The following is a 15952-nucleotide window of genomic DNA, read 5'->3' on the forward strand; positions in this document are numbered from 1 at the left end:
TACATTTTATAACCCAACAAATGCTAAGGGTCATGATGCCACTACTGATAAGAAACATTTAAAAGCCTATAAAAATCTGCAAACTGTATTATTATAAAATGTTTATAGCCACATGCTACAGAACAATAACATTTTATGTTTATTTAATCTCCTACACACACTGCAAAATTGGCAAAGCAACACATCTATCTACAAAAACTTTTTATATGATATATTTCATAAAGCTAACAAGGTAAGCCTTAAAGTTGGGCTTGGCTTTTATGAATATATCATATTAAATCATTGGTATCCAATCACAAAACTTATAATAATTTTCACTAAACATAACATGAATTTCTAACAGAAGTTTCCAGTTCAAAAGAATACAGTTCTAACAGAATATACTAGGCAAAAAGTCACATGGCAAAATAATTACTCACACATGCAAACAAATCATACACAAAGACATAAAAAATAATGTATTAGTTATTTGACTTTGAGCAATTCATTAACATACTCTGGGTTTTAACCATGTCATCTGTAAAATGAGACATTAGACTCGGGGCAGCTAGGTGGCGCAGTGGATAAAACACTGGCCCTGAATTCAAGAGGACCTGAGTTCAAATCCAGTTTCAGACACTTGACACTTGCTAGCTGTGTGACCCTGGGCAAGTCACTTACCCTCATTGCTACACAACCAAAAAACAATTAAAGTGAGAGATTGGACTCAATGAATCTTTTCAAATTCAAATTCCATGACTTTAAACTTTATATACTGCTAAGTTATTTTTAAGAGTAGAGATCAAGAAATGAATCAGTTCTTTCTTTGGATAATGTTTCTTAAGCCACCCGAGGTACCCTTAACTTACAAAAAATTACACCATCTTGCTTCCATGAACCTTTTCCAGAAACAGTCCATTCCTCATCCAACTCAATTCCATGCCACCAAAAATTCTATCCCTCCCTCTTATCTGGACTCTCATACCACTTTATCTCATTCTTGCATGTACATCTTTTAATTCCTATCACAGATACATGTATATGTCTTATCTAATCTGTTAAATTTTAAAGCTCCTAAAAAGCAAGGTTGTAGTATTATTTGGTTTTGTATAATCTCCAGGGTCTAGCAGAGTACCTGGTATAGAATAAGAATACAACAAATTGTCAATTTTTTGAATAACAATAAGTCTTGACTGAAGAATCTTCTTTTCACAACCAAGTTCTTTTTTTTGACTATTTCATTTTTTTCCAATTACATGTCAAAATAATTTTTACATCCTTTTAAAAAAAAATTTTGAGTTCTAAATTCTCTTCCTCCTCAATTCTTTTTCCTCTTCCTGAGACAGTAAGCAATTTTACATAGGTCATACATGTATAATCATGTGAAACATTTCCATATTGGTCATATTGTAAAAGAAAACAGACACCAAAATATAAAAATAAAAAAACAAAACAAAAAGTGAAAAATATTATACTGTGATCTGCATTCAGACTCCATCAGTTCTTTCTCAGGAGGTAGACAGATAGCATTTTCATCTTACATCCTTCAGAATTGTCTTGGATCACTATATTGCTAGGAATAGCTAAATCACTTACAGTTGATCATCCATTATAATACTGCTGCTACTATATACAATGATCTCCTGATTCTGCTCTCTTCACTTTGCATCAGTTCATGTAAGTTTTCCCGGTTTTTAGGAAAGCATCCTGCTCATTATTCCTTATAGTATAATATCCCATCAATCAACCACCACAGTTTGTTCAGCCATTCCCCAATTGATGGATGTCCCCACAATTTCCAATTCTTTGCAACTACCAAAGAGCTGATATAAATATTTTTGTAGATATAGGTCCTTTTCTCTTTGAGATAAAGACCTAGAATTGGTAATCTCAGTTAAAGGTGTGCACAAATTTATAGACTTTTGGGTACAGTTCCAAATAGTTCTCCAAAGCAGTTGGATAAGTTTGAGAACAGAATTCCAACAGCCTGGCATTCCTATCTTTCCTCAAATTTCCTGTGAAGTCCTCTGCTGCCACCACCACCATCAAGTCAGGAACCCAAAAGAGCGAGAGCTCTCTGCGCAGGCTCTCTTTCCTCCTTCCTGTCTCCTCCCAGAAAATAGGAGGCTCCTCAAGTTGATTGGCTGGTAGCCTTGATAGGCAGCACCCATGAGCAAACGTCATTTCCTGACGCCAAGGAAAAGCCACATGGCCTTGCCCTCTGAGGCATTTTCCTCAAGGCGGAGCTTTCCCATAGCAAGTCTCCAGTAGGTGGCATCATTCCAATCATTACACCTTAATAAAAATAATAATAATAATAATAATAATAATCCTCTCTCCAACATACAACCCAACAAACATTGAGCATGTAACTACTTATGAGCAAGACATTATGCTGGTAAATGACAATTTTTTTTTTTAAAACTCACTTCCCTTGAAGAGTTTAAATTCTACTAGGTGAATATGATATTTGAACAAATAAGCAAATACACATTATTATTTGAGGCCAGGCCTCCCCACAATATGAGAGGGCAGAGTTGACTACAATCTACAATGTATGGAGTCCTTACATAGATGAAATCATTGATAAAAATATCAAATATCAAAGACTACAAGGGTTTTTCTTTAATATTACTCTTGGGATCATAGAATATAGGGGTATTCTAGAATGGACAGCAGAAATTGAGCATTACTTTAAAAATGCCTTCTTTGACAAACAATGATTTGGGATTCACTTTCTTGTATATTCTTGACAAGGCTCAAACATCATGTAACCTTCTAGAGCTTCAGATGGGAGCTCCCACAAAGGGAGCTTCTGGAGAACAAGATCACTTATAACTAACTCATTTTCCACTTTAATCAAGTTAACCAATAATTTATCAGCTTTGTTAACCTTTTGAGCTTTGAGCATTATATTCCTCAATTCTTGTTAAATCAATGTATTTGCCTTCTACTGAGCATTCATCTATTGATGTTTTGTCCAACAGTTTCTATTTAATTAATAATTAAAAACAAATTTATGCCATAACTATGAACAGGTGGTAACTACTATGTCTCCACACATAATCCATACATGTTACAGAATATAATTAAAATACAGAAATATCTTCCAAAGGTTATAGATAATCCTTTTTCATTTTTGGTGTATATTACTTGTCATCACTAATAGAGACTTAATAAGTGTCTTTTCATTTATACATTCAGGCACACTACTATCAGTCAAACTAGCCTTCATGCTGTTCTTCAAACATGAGACTTCATCCCTTGCCTTGATTCCTTTTCAACATCTAGCCCATAATATAATGTGTGATAACAATTTTCTGAGTATATGATTGCTGTCACTGAGTTCTTTCCTTCCATATCTCTTATAATATTCATATCAAGAAAAAAAAAACACCTAAATTTCTAATTCGCCATCAAAAAGCACCACACAAAGAGATTCAGAATGAAGGAATAAGAATAGAATATGTATGACATTCTGGTTTTAATCGACCAGGATAAAAACACTCACTTAAGCTTGATGATCAATTGAATAAGTCGGGCATCAATTATATTTCATTCAGTTTTTATAACATGGCAATTTGATTTCTATCAGTTTATTATTGGCAAACAAATTGAATAACTGGCAGTAAATTATGGTCCCAGGAAATCTATTATGGGCTTTAGGGAGGGGGATTATGGTATGTAAACCTGTTATATTACTAGTTTTGTGAAACTTGAAGGTTAACACTTTGGGATACTCATACTACAAAGAAATATGTTAAATGTAGATAAATTCTATTCATATTTAGGTATTTAAAATTAAAAGGAAGGCAAGCAAATCTTTGGGAGATATTATGAAATCAGTAGATTCTCAAACATGTGAGGAATTCCTAAGTTCCAGGAGAAGAAATGAGTAATGAAAGCTGACAAAATTAGAATGGAGATTCTGGAGTCACAACATTCTGTGGGTTTTTGAAAACTCTCCAAAATACTAGCGAAAGATACAACACAGTAGATATACTATAATGTTAAGTATGGGACAGGGCTGGTCATCATATCAATATTCCTCATCTAAATTTTCAACTCTTTATACTAGGGATTTTTTCCCCTTGAGAACACAGCTTCAATTTCAAAATAAATTTTAATGATGTATAAATTCAGTGCAGAGACAATTTTTCCTGGAACTTCCCTTTGTCTTTAATATATAGGATATTTGCGACACTTTATCTAGTAAGTTATTTTGGTTAATACATAAAAATGAAATAACAGTTAAATAGTAAAGCTTAATCATAACTAACATATCATGCAGGGGACCTTAGTAAAATAATTTGTTGTTGTTGTTCAGTTGTTCAATCATGCCTGACTCTTCATGACCAAATCTCTCCATGACCCTGTGTAACACAGCATGCCAATACTTCCCAAGGCATTTTCTTGGTAAAGATAATGATATAGTTTGCCATTTCTTTCTCCAATGGATAAAGGCAAACAGAGATTTAGTGACTTGTCACAGGTCACACAACTAGCAAGTGTTTGAGGTTGGATTTGAACTCCAGTCTTCCTGACTCCAGGCCTAGCCATTCAGCCACCTAGCTGCCTCAGTAAAACAATGAAAGTACATTTAAACACAAAGTTCATCTTATTTAAACAGCCATAGACTACTCCAAAAGGAGGCCACAAAACATGCCAGAGACCTTTCTCTTGATCTCTTGACTTTAATGGGGAAAAAAGAGGGAATTAAGAGAAAATCCCTCACTCCCTGTAAGACCAAACCATAAGGTTTTCAATGTATACAACTATTTGATGACACCTTTTACACAGCTTCATGTATATAATTCTTCACTAATAATATCCTGAAGATCACACAGGCATGCATACATACAGACACAGACACAGACACAGACACACACACAGACACACACACACACACACACACACACACACACCATCGCTCCATTGTCTTTTGTTGATCAATAATTTTCATTATTCATAGTATTCCATGACTGACAGCCATATGATAATACAAGGTAGGTATTTAAGTGACAACTTATGTTTTGGGTAGAAGCTAGGTGGAGAATTAGTGGTAGAAGTGGGAGTTGGGGGGTGGGGAACACGAGGGCAGGGCAGAAGGTGTGTCACTGTAAGTACTATACAATTTTCCAAATGAAATTCCCATTCATTACCCATCCATATTGTCTGAGAGTGAGGGTGAGAGGCAAAATCGAGGGGGCGGGGGGGGGGGGGGGAAGAGGAGAGTAGGGAAGGAATAGCTCTATATGATATCCATCATATTCCATATCATGTCTAAAAGACAAAATAACTTCAAGTTGGGTACTCTTACATAATTAAAATACAAATTTTCAAAATATGTGTGCGGATGTATACTTTTGTTATATTATGGTCTGTCAGGTAATGGTGTGTGCAGAGAAAATTTAACAAAGCCTCTTCAAATAGAAAAATCTTAATTTCATAAAATTTTAAGCCATAAATACAAAAAGGCTAAATTAGGGAAGGAGGGGTGGAAGAGATTCCTGAACACCACATATTATGACAACACAAATTAAAACTAAACCTATCACAGCTGCCAGTACTTTTCTCTCACAATTAAATCACATTTTTGTCTAATATTTGTATAAATTTGTACGTCCAAAGGTTCCATTAGGATACAAGATAGTTACGAGGAAAATTGTTAATACTAAAATAATGACCATCTGCTGGCCTTGAACTTAGAATGGACTACTATATGTCAACTTTAAGGTAGATGTATGTTGACAATAAATCAGCAAGAGCTATATTACATGTAGAAATACATCCAAAGAATTCTTGATGAGAACATCCTGTATTTTTTATTTGGATAATCAATAGAATTGAGTATAGGAGCAGAAATTATTTCCTCACCTCTATAAGATATGTAAATTGGAAAATTTTAGGGATAAGAGCAGAATCAGGCTGAACTCCATCAAAAAGCGCTTTGACCACAAAATGATGCTGTTGTCACCACTTTAAAAAAAAAAAATTCTTTTTGGCTCCTACTTTCTGAGTCATTTTAAGCCTACTTTGAATAAGAAACTATCTATCCATCCTCCACAAACTTGTTTTGTAAGTTATACATAGCTTTAACTATGATATACTCATTTTGTTAATGGGATAATAATTGTTCTTATATTTAACTTTTGGATGAGAATTCACAAAAGAGATACCTTATATTAGGATATCCAAGAGACATGTGAATAGAGCAGAAAACACTTCAGAATGAGGTCATAAACAACTTGCTATAATGTGAATATGTATTTAGAGATGTCCATATAAACATGTATGTATATGTAAAGGCAGTATTTGTGTTGTTATAGTACTATGTAAACATATTAAGCAGTGTTTACAGGATAAAAATTTTAGAGATAATAAACTATAATTTCACAATAGGAGCAATGGACTGGAGTGATGGGTCTGAGTTCTAATTCTGGCTCCTACACTTCAAAACTAGTGGTGTACCCTTTGTTAATTCAATTATTCTCATTTTACACATGGGAAAACTGATATTAAGAGAGACTAGCAGTTTGGACTATATACTTCAAAGGATAACTGAGTAAAAGACAATGAATCTTAAAGCATTATATAAAGGAGTAATGATTAGGAATACTAACAAAAATTTTGAAAGGGGGGGGCATTCCTTACTTTTTAAAATATGTATGATTTGTGTTTTGTTTTCATTTGGTATATCATTTTGAATTTATTTTATTTTTCTGTTTCTGGTGATAGTCATGCTGACAACTTTTTTTTGGTCTATCAAACTCTGTAGTACAATTACATGAATTTATTTTTAATAAATTACCATCTTTGCATATATCAGTCAAACCACAAAGCCTAAACACTTGCAAACAAAATGCATTATTAATCTAATTGTCACAGTCTATTTAGCTAACTTCTATTAGTATTTGCTATAATATGCAATGTATCAGAGAGCAGAATCAAATTCAAAACATAAAAAGTAAACTGATTATATTGTCCTAGAGAAATTAAAATATAGCAAGCTTGCAATATTATAGTCAAGGCATTAATGTTTTAAATAGGTAAGAAAAACCATGTAATTTAATTTAGAGAACAGTTATGCCCAAAGTGATGGTTCAACATGCTGATGAAGAGTTTCCTTGCATCCTAAAGCCATTAAAAGACATCAGCTCCCCCTCCAAGGGAAGGGAGTGGGGGAAAGTGGAAAGGAAGAGAGAAGCATTTCGGCATTTATTGTGTTAGATTACACTACTTAAATCTTAGCCATCACCAACTAGGGACTTCTACTGCAAGATTATATTGCTATTGCAGTCCTGCCGCTACTACTCAGTATTACTGTATATTAAGAGGAAGTGCCAGATACAAAGTATTATGAACAGAAGGTATTCAGAGCCAAAATAAAGGCTTTTAAGAGGCAAAAAATCACTCACTCTAAAGATACTTAGATTAGGTCAGCTCTGGAGCACAGAAAAACTGGACTATAGTATATAACAAGGTGAAAATTGGGGGATTCAGATGTTGAAACTGTTAACTAATTCTAGAGCAGAAAGAACTCGGAATAGCCTGATATTATATTGCCAAACCTCAGAGTAAAAAAGACCTATCACATTAAACTACTATTTTCTGGTACTAGCAAATGGAAGAAGAGGAGGAAGAGAAAACAAATAAGAAAGATATATTCGGAAGGTACTAAGGAAAAAAGAAATGTTGCTGGAATGCAGGAAGAATAAGGCTAAGTCAAGTTAAAAAATATTTATTAAGCACCTATTGCCAGGCACCAAGTTAAGCATTGGGGATAGAAAGAAATGCACAAAACAATCCTTGATCTTGAAGAGTTCAGAGTGTAACTGAGCAGACAACATGCAAACAACTAAGTAAAAAGAGATAGATAAAGGATAAATTGGAGAGAATCTCAAAGGTAAGGCATTAGCACTAAGGGAATATGTAAAAGTTTCTTGTAGAAAGTAGCAAAAAAATGAAAGAAACAAAAAATTGAGATACTTCATAATAGCATTATGAAATATTAAAATTTGACCTATATTTCAAAATTCAAATGTTTCATTTGTTGTCTGTTTAGTACATAGAACTGTGTATGACTGTATATTTCCAACTTAACTTCTTATGAAAGGTGTATAAGAATACAAGGCCCAAGGAAAGCATAACATGATGTAATAACTCAATGACACAAAAGCCTACTTGATAGCCACTAAATTCATACAGAAGAAGGTATACCTTGAATAAAGAACAGAATTTTAAAAAAGGTTTCTAACCAAAAGAATACTGCTAAAAGTATTTACAAATTATTGAGAAAATTGTACATTATAAATACAATATATAATTTTTGCTCTTTTAAACCATTATGAAATATCCAAAACTTCAGGTAATATATGTGGAAGTATAACCATCATATGGGAATATATGGAGAAATTTATCATATTTTTTAAAAAGTAACACACTTGTGCTTCTAACTGAATTGATTCTAAGAAGAATCAAATCTCTCATAAAATCTGAAAATATGAGAAGTAGCCATGTTTACCTGGTGGCTGACATGGCTAAGTTTCCATTTACCTAATTACCTAATTTACCTAAATTGCATTTATCTAATGTAATTAAAACTATGCAATGAAGCAAATAATGATATATAGTAGAAAGGGGATAAAGAACATTTTAAAAATCTGGCAGTTGATGACACCATAATTCTAGCATTATTTTTCATGAAATGGCAAATGTAGTATTATTTTGGGGATGATGCATAAGATATATGTAATATCACCAAGGTAAAATTCAACAGTAAGGATACAAAAATATATTTTTTAATTCTCAAAATAAAAGTGATCATGTAATCATTCTCTAGTAGACATGCATAAAGTTGTATAGAAATGTATTTTTATGTTTATTTATGTTCTTAAATGACTGTTATATAGAATATTCTACAACCCTATTTTTCTTGTAAAAAAAAAAAGGGTCAGAAATTCCCAAAAAAAATTAACCTCTTATTCTACAAAATTAATCTGACATACGGCACTTCAGGAGTGGGATGGTGTTAACTCAAACAATCAGTTAAAGGGTATTTCAATGCCAGAAGAATTAAAAATCACTGATGCAGACAATTATCAATGGATTATCATAGCCTTTCTTGACAAAAGGCTACTAGATAAATTGTTTTCCCTGGTTTACTACATTTCGGTAAATGGTATATTAGTTTAGTAAAATCAAATTTATTGGGGCAGCTAGGTGGCACAGTGGATAGAGCACCAGCTCTGGATTCAGGAGGACCTGAGTTCAAATCCGACCTCAGACACTTAATACTTACTAGCTGTGTGACCCTGGGCAAGTCACTTAACCCCAATTGCCTCACCCCCCCCAAAAAAAAAATCAAATATATTCAGTAGTCACATGAAAGTAAAGCCGCAGAAGAATACTAAATTTAAGATCCTAGAATCATAAAATTTGGAAGGAGCCTCAATAATCCTCTACTAGAACTTAACTGAAGCATACTTAGTGATAATGGGAAATAAAAGCAAAGTTCTTTAGAAGATTTCTCTTTAGCAGTTCTCATTAACATCTGAACATCATAGAGTACTGGTACTTAATGGGTCCATAAAGATAATCTAAACCAGAGGTCAGAAAACTATAGTCCATGGAAAAAAACAATGTATTTTAAAATGTAAAAAGCATTCTTAGCCTGAAGGTCACACAAAGACAAGTAGAGGGCTAAATATGGCCCTTTGACGTTAGTTTGCTGACCCCTATTCTAAGCCAATCCTCTCACTCTAGAGTTGAAGAAACAGAAATAAGTCTGGAAAAGTTACTTGGCAAATTTGCTTTGGCAAATCAATTTTAAATTACTGTAAGAAATAATTACCTTTCTTTCGGTGTACCAACTCCATGCTTGCCAAGTAGATGAGTATTTAAGTGCTTCTTCATCACAAAGGCAACCCTGGAAGAAGAAAAATTCAAATAATAGTTAGAGAAAACAATCAAACAAGAGTCACAGATACAAAATTAGAATTATATTTTCAAGGGAGTTATTTCATATTGAAGACAGTTATCCATATGACTCTTGTCTTTCAAAGTTCGCTACACATTAAATTTTCAACACTTCTATCATAAATAAGATAAATCTGTGCATGTGTGTGTTACACACACACACATACACACACACACAAAATATAAGGATATTAAGATCTTAGATTCAGAGCTGAAAAGCAGCTCAGGAGCCAACAAGTCTAACCCTTAACCAATTTCTTCCATCTATCACTAAGTGTGCCAGATCAAATATCACTTTATTAAATATTTACAGGACCACAAAAAGAAAATAGTTTTTGTGATGATTCATTAAAAACTTGGAAATTGTTTGATATGGCATAAAATAGAAGCAATTCTTTGAGCCTATACTATACTATGCAATTGTACTTAAGTGGCAACAACTGTAATAATGAGTTGTAATAACTACAACAAAAAAGTATTACCTGACATGAGATCTTCTTTTAAACACAAATCAGTTTGTTTAATTCAATTTTAGTGACATACATATGAAATAGATAGGAGTCAAGAGCTAGTTTATTGAGTACCATTCTTCCACTGATAATACTGTAACATCAATTTAATTATGTCATGTGATTTCTTCAAACAATTTAGATATCATTTGGGAGCTTCAGACTAAAATGGGTCTCTGGATAAGCAAAAATTTTTACTGCTGTAACTTTCAGTGTGAAAAGGGCTTGCAAACATTTTTGTTAATTATGTATTACAGCTGTCCTTCATAAAGTTAATTACTAATAGCTGAAAGGCAATAGAATCTATTTGCATATGTACATGAAAGGCATGACATATGCAAAAATATGATTTTAATTAGCATTCTATGATATGAAGGGCTACAAATCAAACTGGCATGTTATAAGATTTTTAACATTAAACACTGAATTCATCTGGACATGTTTGCACTAATGGACAATGCAGCAACTCTAAAACATGGCAACATTATTCCACAGATGAGCCACAAAAGCATAGAAAGAATACAATTTTTTAAAAATAAATTAATAAAAAAATAAGTTTTTTTCTTTTTCTACATTGATCTGGTTTGAGCATTTTCACATTACTGAATATCTTGCTTCTGAGCAGCCTTCAAGGTGAAATGAAATAATTGAAATTGTTTTAAACTATATTATTATTATAAAAACAATTAAACTAGAATTTTCTTTTTATATATTAGGAATAAATGAATAAGAGATCTTTAAAAGCCAAAAAACTGACCACATTAACATTACTATTGCTATTCAAATGTAAAGAGTATTATAATTTATTAGTAAAATAATTGTAGTAAAAATAAAAATGCTCAGTTAAAACTATAGTATACTATAAAGAATTCCATATTTTATTGGGTTCTTTGTATCAAAATAAATTTAAGAGTTTAATTCCTAATAGCAATAATGTTTGACAAGAAGCTTCCAGTGGCTAAAAATCTAAATGTGTAAAGTTTAGATGTTTTATTGATATATACAAGTAAAATCTGAAGAGGTTTAATAACATTATGAACAGAATTAGTATGGCAGTTTTTGACACAAAATTTTCTTAAGGTCTCCAAATTTAAAAAAAATAGCTTCTGTACAATATTCATCAGTATTAGAAATGAAAATAAGGTTGATTTATATGAAAAGGAAGAGCAATATTTGAGGAGTAACCATTTTGTTGCATTAATATAAGGACAAAATGGTGGAAAATAAGGTATTTTATAATATTCAAATATTATCAGATCTTTTCTACTCCTTCAAAAATCTTACAATTATAATGTATTTTTTCAAATAACACATATAAATAAACAAATAAGTAGAGTCATAAAACATTTTGTTTCTTTCTTCCTCAATAAAGTCACTGTCTTCATCTGAGAAATAAAGATTTGTTGAATAAGAAGGTTACTACATGGGGCGGCTAGGTGGCACAGTGGATAGAGCACCGGCCCTGGAGTCAGGAGTACCTAGGTTCAAATCCAGCTTCAGACACTTAACACTTACTAGCTGTGTGACCCTGGGCAAGTCACTTAACCCCAACTGCCTCACTTTAAAAAAAAAAGGGGGGGAGGAGAAAGGTTACTACAAAACAAAACACAGATCAGTCACAAATATTAACAACTATTTAATAATAAATGCCTGTTTAAGAGTACAAGCTGGGCAGCTAGGTGGTGCAGTGGATAGAGCACCAGCCCTGGATTCAGGAGTACCTGAGTTCAAATTCGGCCTCAGACACTTAACACTTACTAGCTGTGTGACCCTGGGCAAGTCACTTAACCCCAATTGCCTCACTAAAAATAAATAAATAAATAGTACAAGCTAATTTTCCAACTTGACTTTTCATTCAAAAGCTAGAGATTTTCAATTAATTTTCATTAAAAGCTAGAGATATTTCAATATTATCATAAGATGTAGGGTAGCATGAATTTATAATTTAACGGTGTCTTGTAGCTTCAATCAGAGACTGAACAGAGAAGTTATGAAAGGAAAATGCCTGGATTCTAAAGAAAAGACCTGTTACAACATGGTATGTTGTGTGATGTTTAAAACCTAAATTTGTGGTCGCGTTGTGAAGATTTTATTTTAGACTACCAATCAAGTAAATTTTTTAAAGTGCATTCCTTTCTAAACTGTATTTATTATATAACACTAGTAATAAAACAATTAGTTTTCTTTTTTAATTAGGGGCCTATAACTTTAAAAATACCTACAATCTCAAGTACCACCAAAGGAATTTGACTTAATAGCAAAAAAACAAAGCCTAAATAACTCATAGATATCATTTATACTTTCCCCAATTTGCCTACCAAAACCTCAAGCAAATTCCTTGATTTCAAGTAAATGTATCCTGACTTTGTATATTAAAAAAAAGATCTATTTAACTCAAGTGTCATCAGCTCAAAACTTTCATCAAAGTAAGTCAAGAAATATATCTAGTGGGTTATTTAAAATCAAAACTTCACATTAAAATATGGTGAAAGGAACAGAATGAGAGTCACAAGTCACAGATTGTTCTACCCTACACACTCCTAGGCACTATAAGAAAGAAAGGAGTTCAGCATACTCCCTACTCCATTCTCTCCCAGTCTTCTTTGGTCTGGGAACAATCAATTTCCAATTAAGGTGACTGGCAGAGGCTCTAGGAGTATTGGACAACTCACTATTTGAATCACTATGTAATATTAAGCATTTTCTCCCGCAGTTGCTTTGGAAGATGTACTGTGAATTATAAAATGGACATCACATAGTAAAGGTTCCTAAAGTCTTTACAATGTTATCTTAAACTGAAGAAAATGGAGTAGGAAAAGGGAGAAGAATTCAACTAACAGAATGTAATGGTATATCACACATTCTTTCATCAGTACACTATCCAGGAACAATTAAATTGTGGCAAGCTCATTGATGAACACTGATGGAACCTCAGTAAAACTGAATGTGAAATGTGGGTTTGATTTTATCACTATTGGGCTCTACAGCATTCATGTAATGATATTAAATTGAGAAAACAAAGTAAAAACAAATGGTTCTTAACATCTACCATAGTAAAGTATAATTTCTTAGAAAAATTTATATTCCATTTTGGTCCCATGGTCTTTTTTATACCGAAGACAAACTGTTGTGACTACTGTGGTTCTTAATATCCACAAACTAACCTTACAGTTCTTGAACTGGCAAGAAGATGTATCGCTGCTTAATTAGACTATTCTCCCAATACCTCAAGTTCACAATCCAGATGTCATCCATGACCTTAGTATTTTTAATCCTCCCATATGATTTGTTGCTAAGGGTTATCAATTTCACCTTTGGAACATCTACAGAAAACACCCCTTTCTCTCCTCATACACTGCCACAACTCTGGTGAAAGCCCTCATCATTGCAAGCTTGGACACTGCAATAGCCTACTGCCAAGTTGGCTTGCTTCAAGTCTCTCTCCACTTCAATCAGTCCTCCATTCAGCTACCAAATTGATTTTCCTAAAATGAAGGTCTGCCCATGTCACATTCCTACTCAACAAATTCCAGTGACTCCCTATCACCTCCAGGATCAAATAGAAAATCCTTTGTATGGCATTCAAAGTTCTATATAATCTGCCCCCATGCCAACCAGCCCAACCTTTAAAATCTTCTTACACCATACTCTCCATCTCCAATATGTATTCTTCAATCCACTGATTACTATACAACTTCATCTCTGCAGGATTTTCTCTGGGTAGCTCCTATATCTAAAATGTTCTCCCTCTTCATTTCTGCATCTTGGTTTCCCTGGAGTCGTTTAAGTCACAAGTAAAATGGCATCTTCTATAGTACGCCCTTGCCAAACGCTTTTAATTTTAGTGCCTTGTCTCTGTCAAAATTATTTCCTATTTAGCTTGTTTATACATGTTTGCTTCTTGTCACACTGATTATACTGTAAATTCCTTTATGGGCAAAAACTGTCTTTTCCTTCTCTTTACATGCCCAGTGCTTTGCACATTACATGGCACATAACAGGTGTTTAATAAATATGTATTGACTGGCTGAAAAACTCCAAAAAAACAAAATCTGAAGTTAAATCTTCATGTATTTTATCTGACTGATTTTATCAGGCATAATACATGAGAGATGAGCTTTGTGAAAATGTTTATTTGGTCATTTTCAGACATGTCTGACTCTTTCTGACCCAATTTAGGGTTATCTTGGCAAAGATACAGAAGTAGTTTGCCATTTCCTTCTCTGGCTTATTTTACAGATGAGGAAACTGAAGCAAAGAGGTTAAGTGACTTGCCCAGGGTTACACGGCTAGCAAGGGTCTGGGGCCAGATTTGAACTCAGGGTTTCCTGACTTCAGGCCTGGTACTCTACCTACTGCACCATTTTTATGAATGTATTGATTTACTAATTTAAGGATTACATGTAAAAAGTAGAAGGTAAAAAAGTATATCTTAAAAATAAGATTTTTTTTGCATCCACCCGGGACCCAGGGAGATCCCAGCCATAACCCAGCCTCAGACACAAGACAGTCACCCACTGCACAACCCCAGTTATGAACCCAATTCCAATTTTTTATGGTTCTCTAGGGTCTTGTATTTGAAGGTCAAATTTGCCATTCAGTTCAGGTCTTTTCAATGGAACTCTTTTTATCTCTTTTTTGTGGTTGTTGTTGAGGCAATTGGGGCTAAGTGACTTGCCCACAGTCACATAGCTAGTAAGTGTCAAGTGCCTGAGATCAAATTTGAACTCAGGTCCTCCTGACTCCAGGGCCAGTGCTCTATCCACTGCACCACCTAGCTGCTACATGATGACAGCTTTAGGGTAAAATTGAGGGGTGAGGGGAATGTACTGGGGGAAGGGGAAGGGCAGAGGTAGCATGGAGTGAAATCCCACATGAAAGAAACAGAAAAGGGCTTGTGGAGTGGGGGAAGAGATGGGGGAGGAGCAGGGCAGTAAACGAATTTTATACTCATCAGAATAGGCTCAAAGACCTTAATATTATAAGAGTTGCCTCACCCAACTGGGTGGAGTAATCTATTTAATCTGGGCAGTAAATACTCATCAGTATGCCTAATCATTATGCCTAATACTCATCAGAATTGGCTCAAAGACCTTAATCTCATCAGAATTGACTCGAGGAAATAACATACACACTCAATTGGATGAAGTAATCTATCTAACCCTGCAGGAAAATAGGAGGGGGAGGGGACCAAGAGAGAGGGGCAAAAGAAGGGAAGGCAGATTGAGGGAGGGGACAGACAGAAGCAAATCCCTTTTGAAGAGGGATAGGATGAAAGAAGATTGATTGTATCATGGGGAAGGGAATAGGATAGAGGGAAACAGTTAACAAAAGTAATTGTGAAAAAGAGAAAAGGGAGAAAAATTGTAAAAAAAAAATATTTATAGCAACTCTTTGTGGTGGCTAAGAATTGGGAATCAAGGGAATGTCCATCAACTGAGGAATGACTGAAGAAGCTGTGGTATATGACTGTAGTGGAATGGAAT

The 15952-nt window shown here is 33.8% G+C and overlaps 1 protein-coding gene across 2 annotated transcripts in view; it reads right to left on the reverse strand.

The window, feature by feature from the left end:
* Window positions 1-15952, reverse strand: part of ZNF407 (zinc finger protein 407) — a 660319-nt gene that overhangs the window by 390882 nt on the left and 253485 nt on the right. For both annotated transcript variants that reach the window (XM_043976868.1, XM_043976869.1), the window contains exon 4: window positions 9833-9907. In XM_043976868.1, coding sequence (XP_043832803.1) covers window positions 9833-9907 — 75 coding nt within the window. The remainder of the gene's footprint in view (window positions 1-9832; window positions 9908-15952) is intronic.

This window comes from Dromiciops gliroides, chromosome 1 (assembly GCF_019393635.1).
Source record: "Dromiciops gliroides isolate mDroGli1 chromosome 1, mDroGli1.pri, whole genome shotgun sequence".
NCBI classification, from domain to species: domain Eukaryota; kingdom Metazoa; phylum Chordata; class Mammalia; order Microbiotheria; family Microbiotheriidae; genus Dromiciops; species Dromiciops gliroides.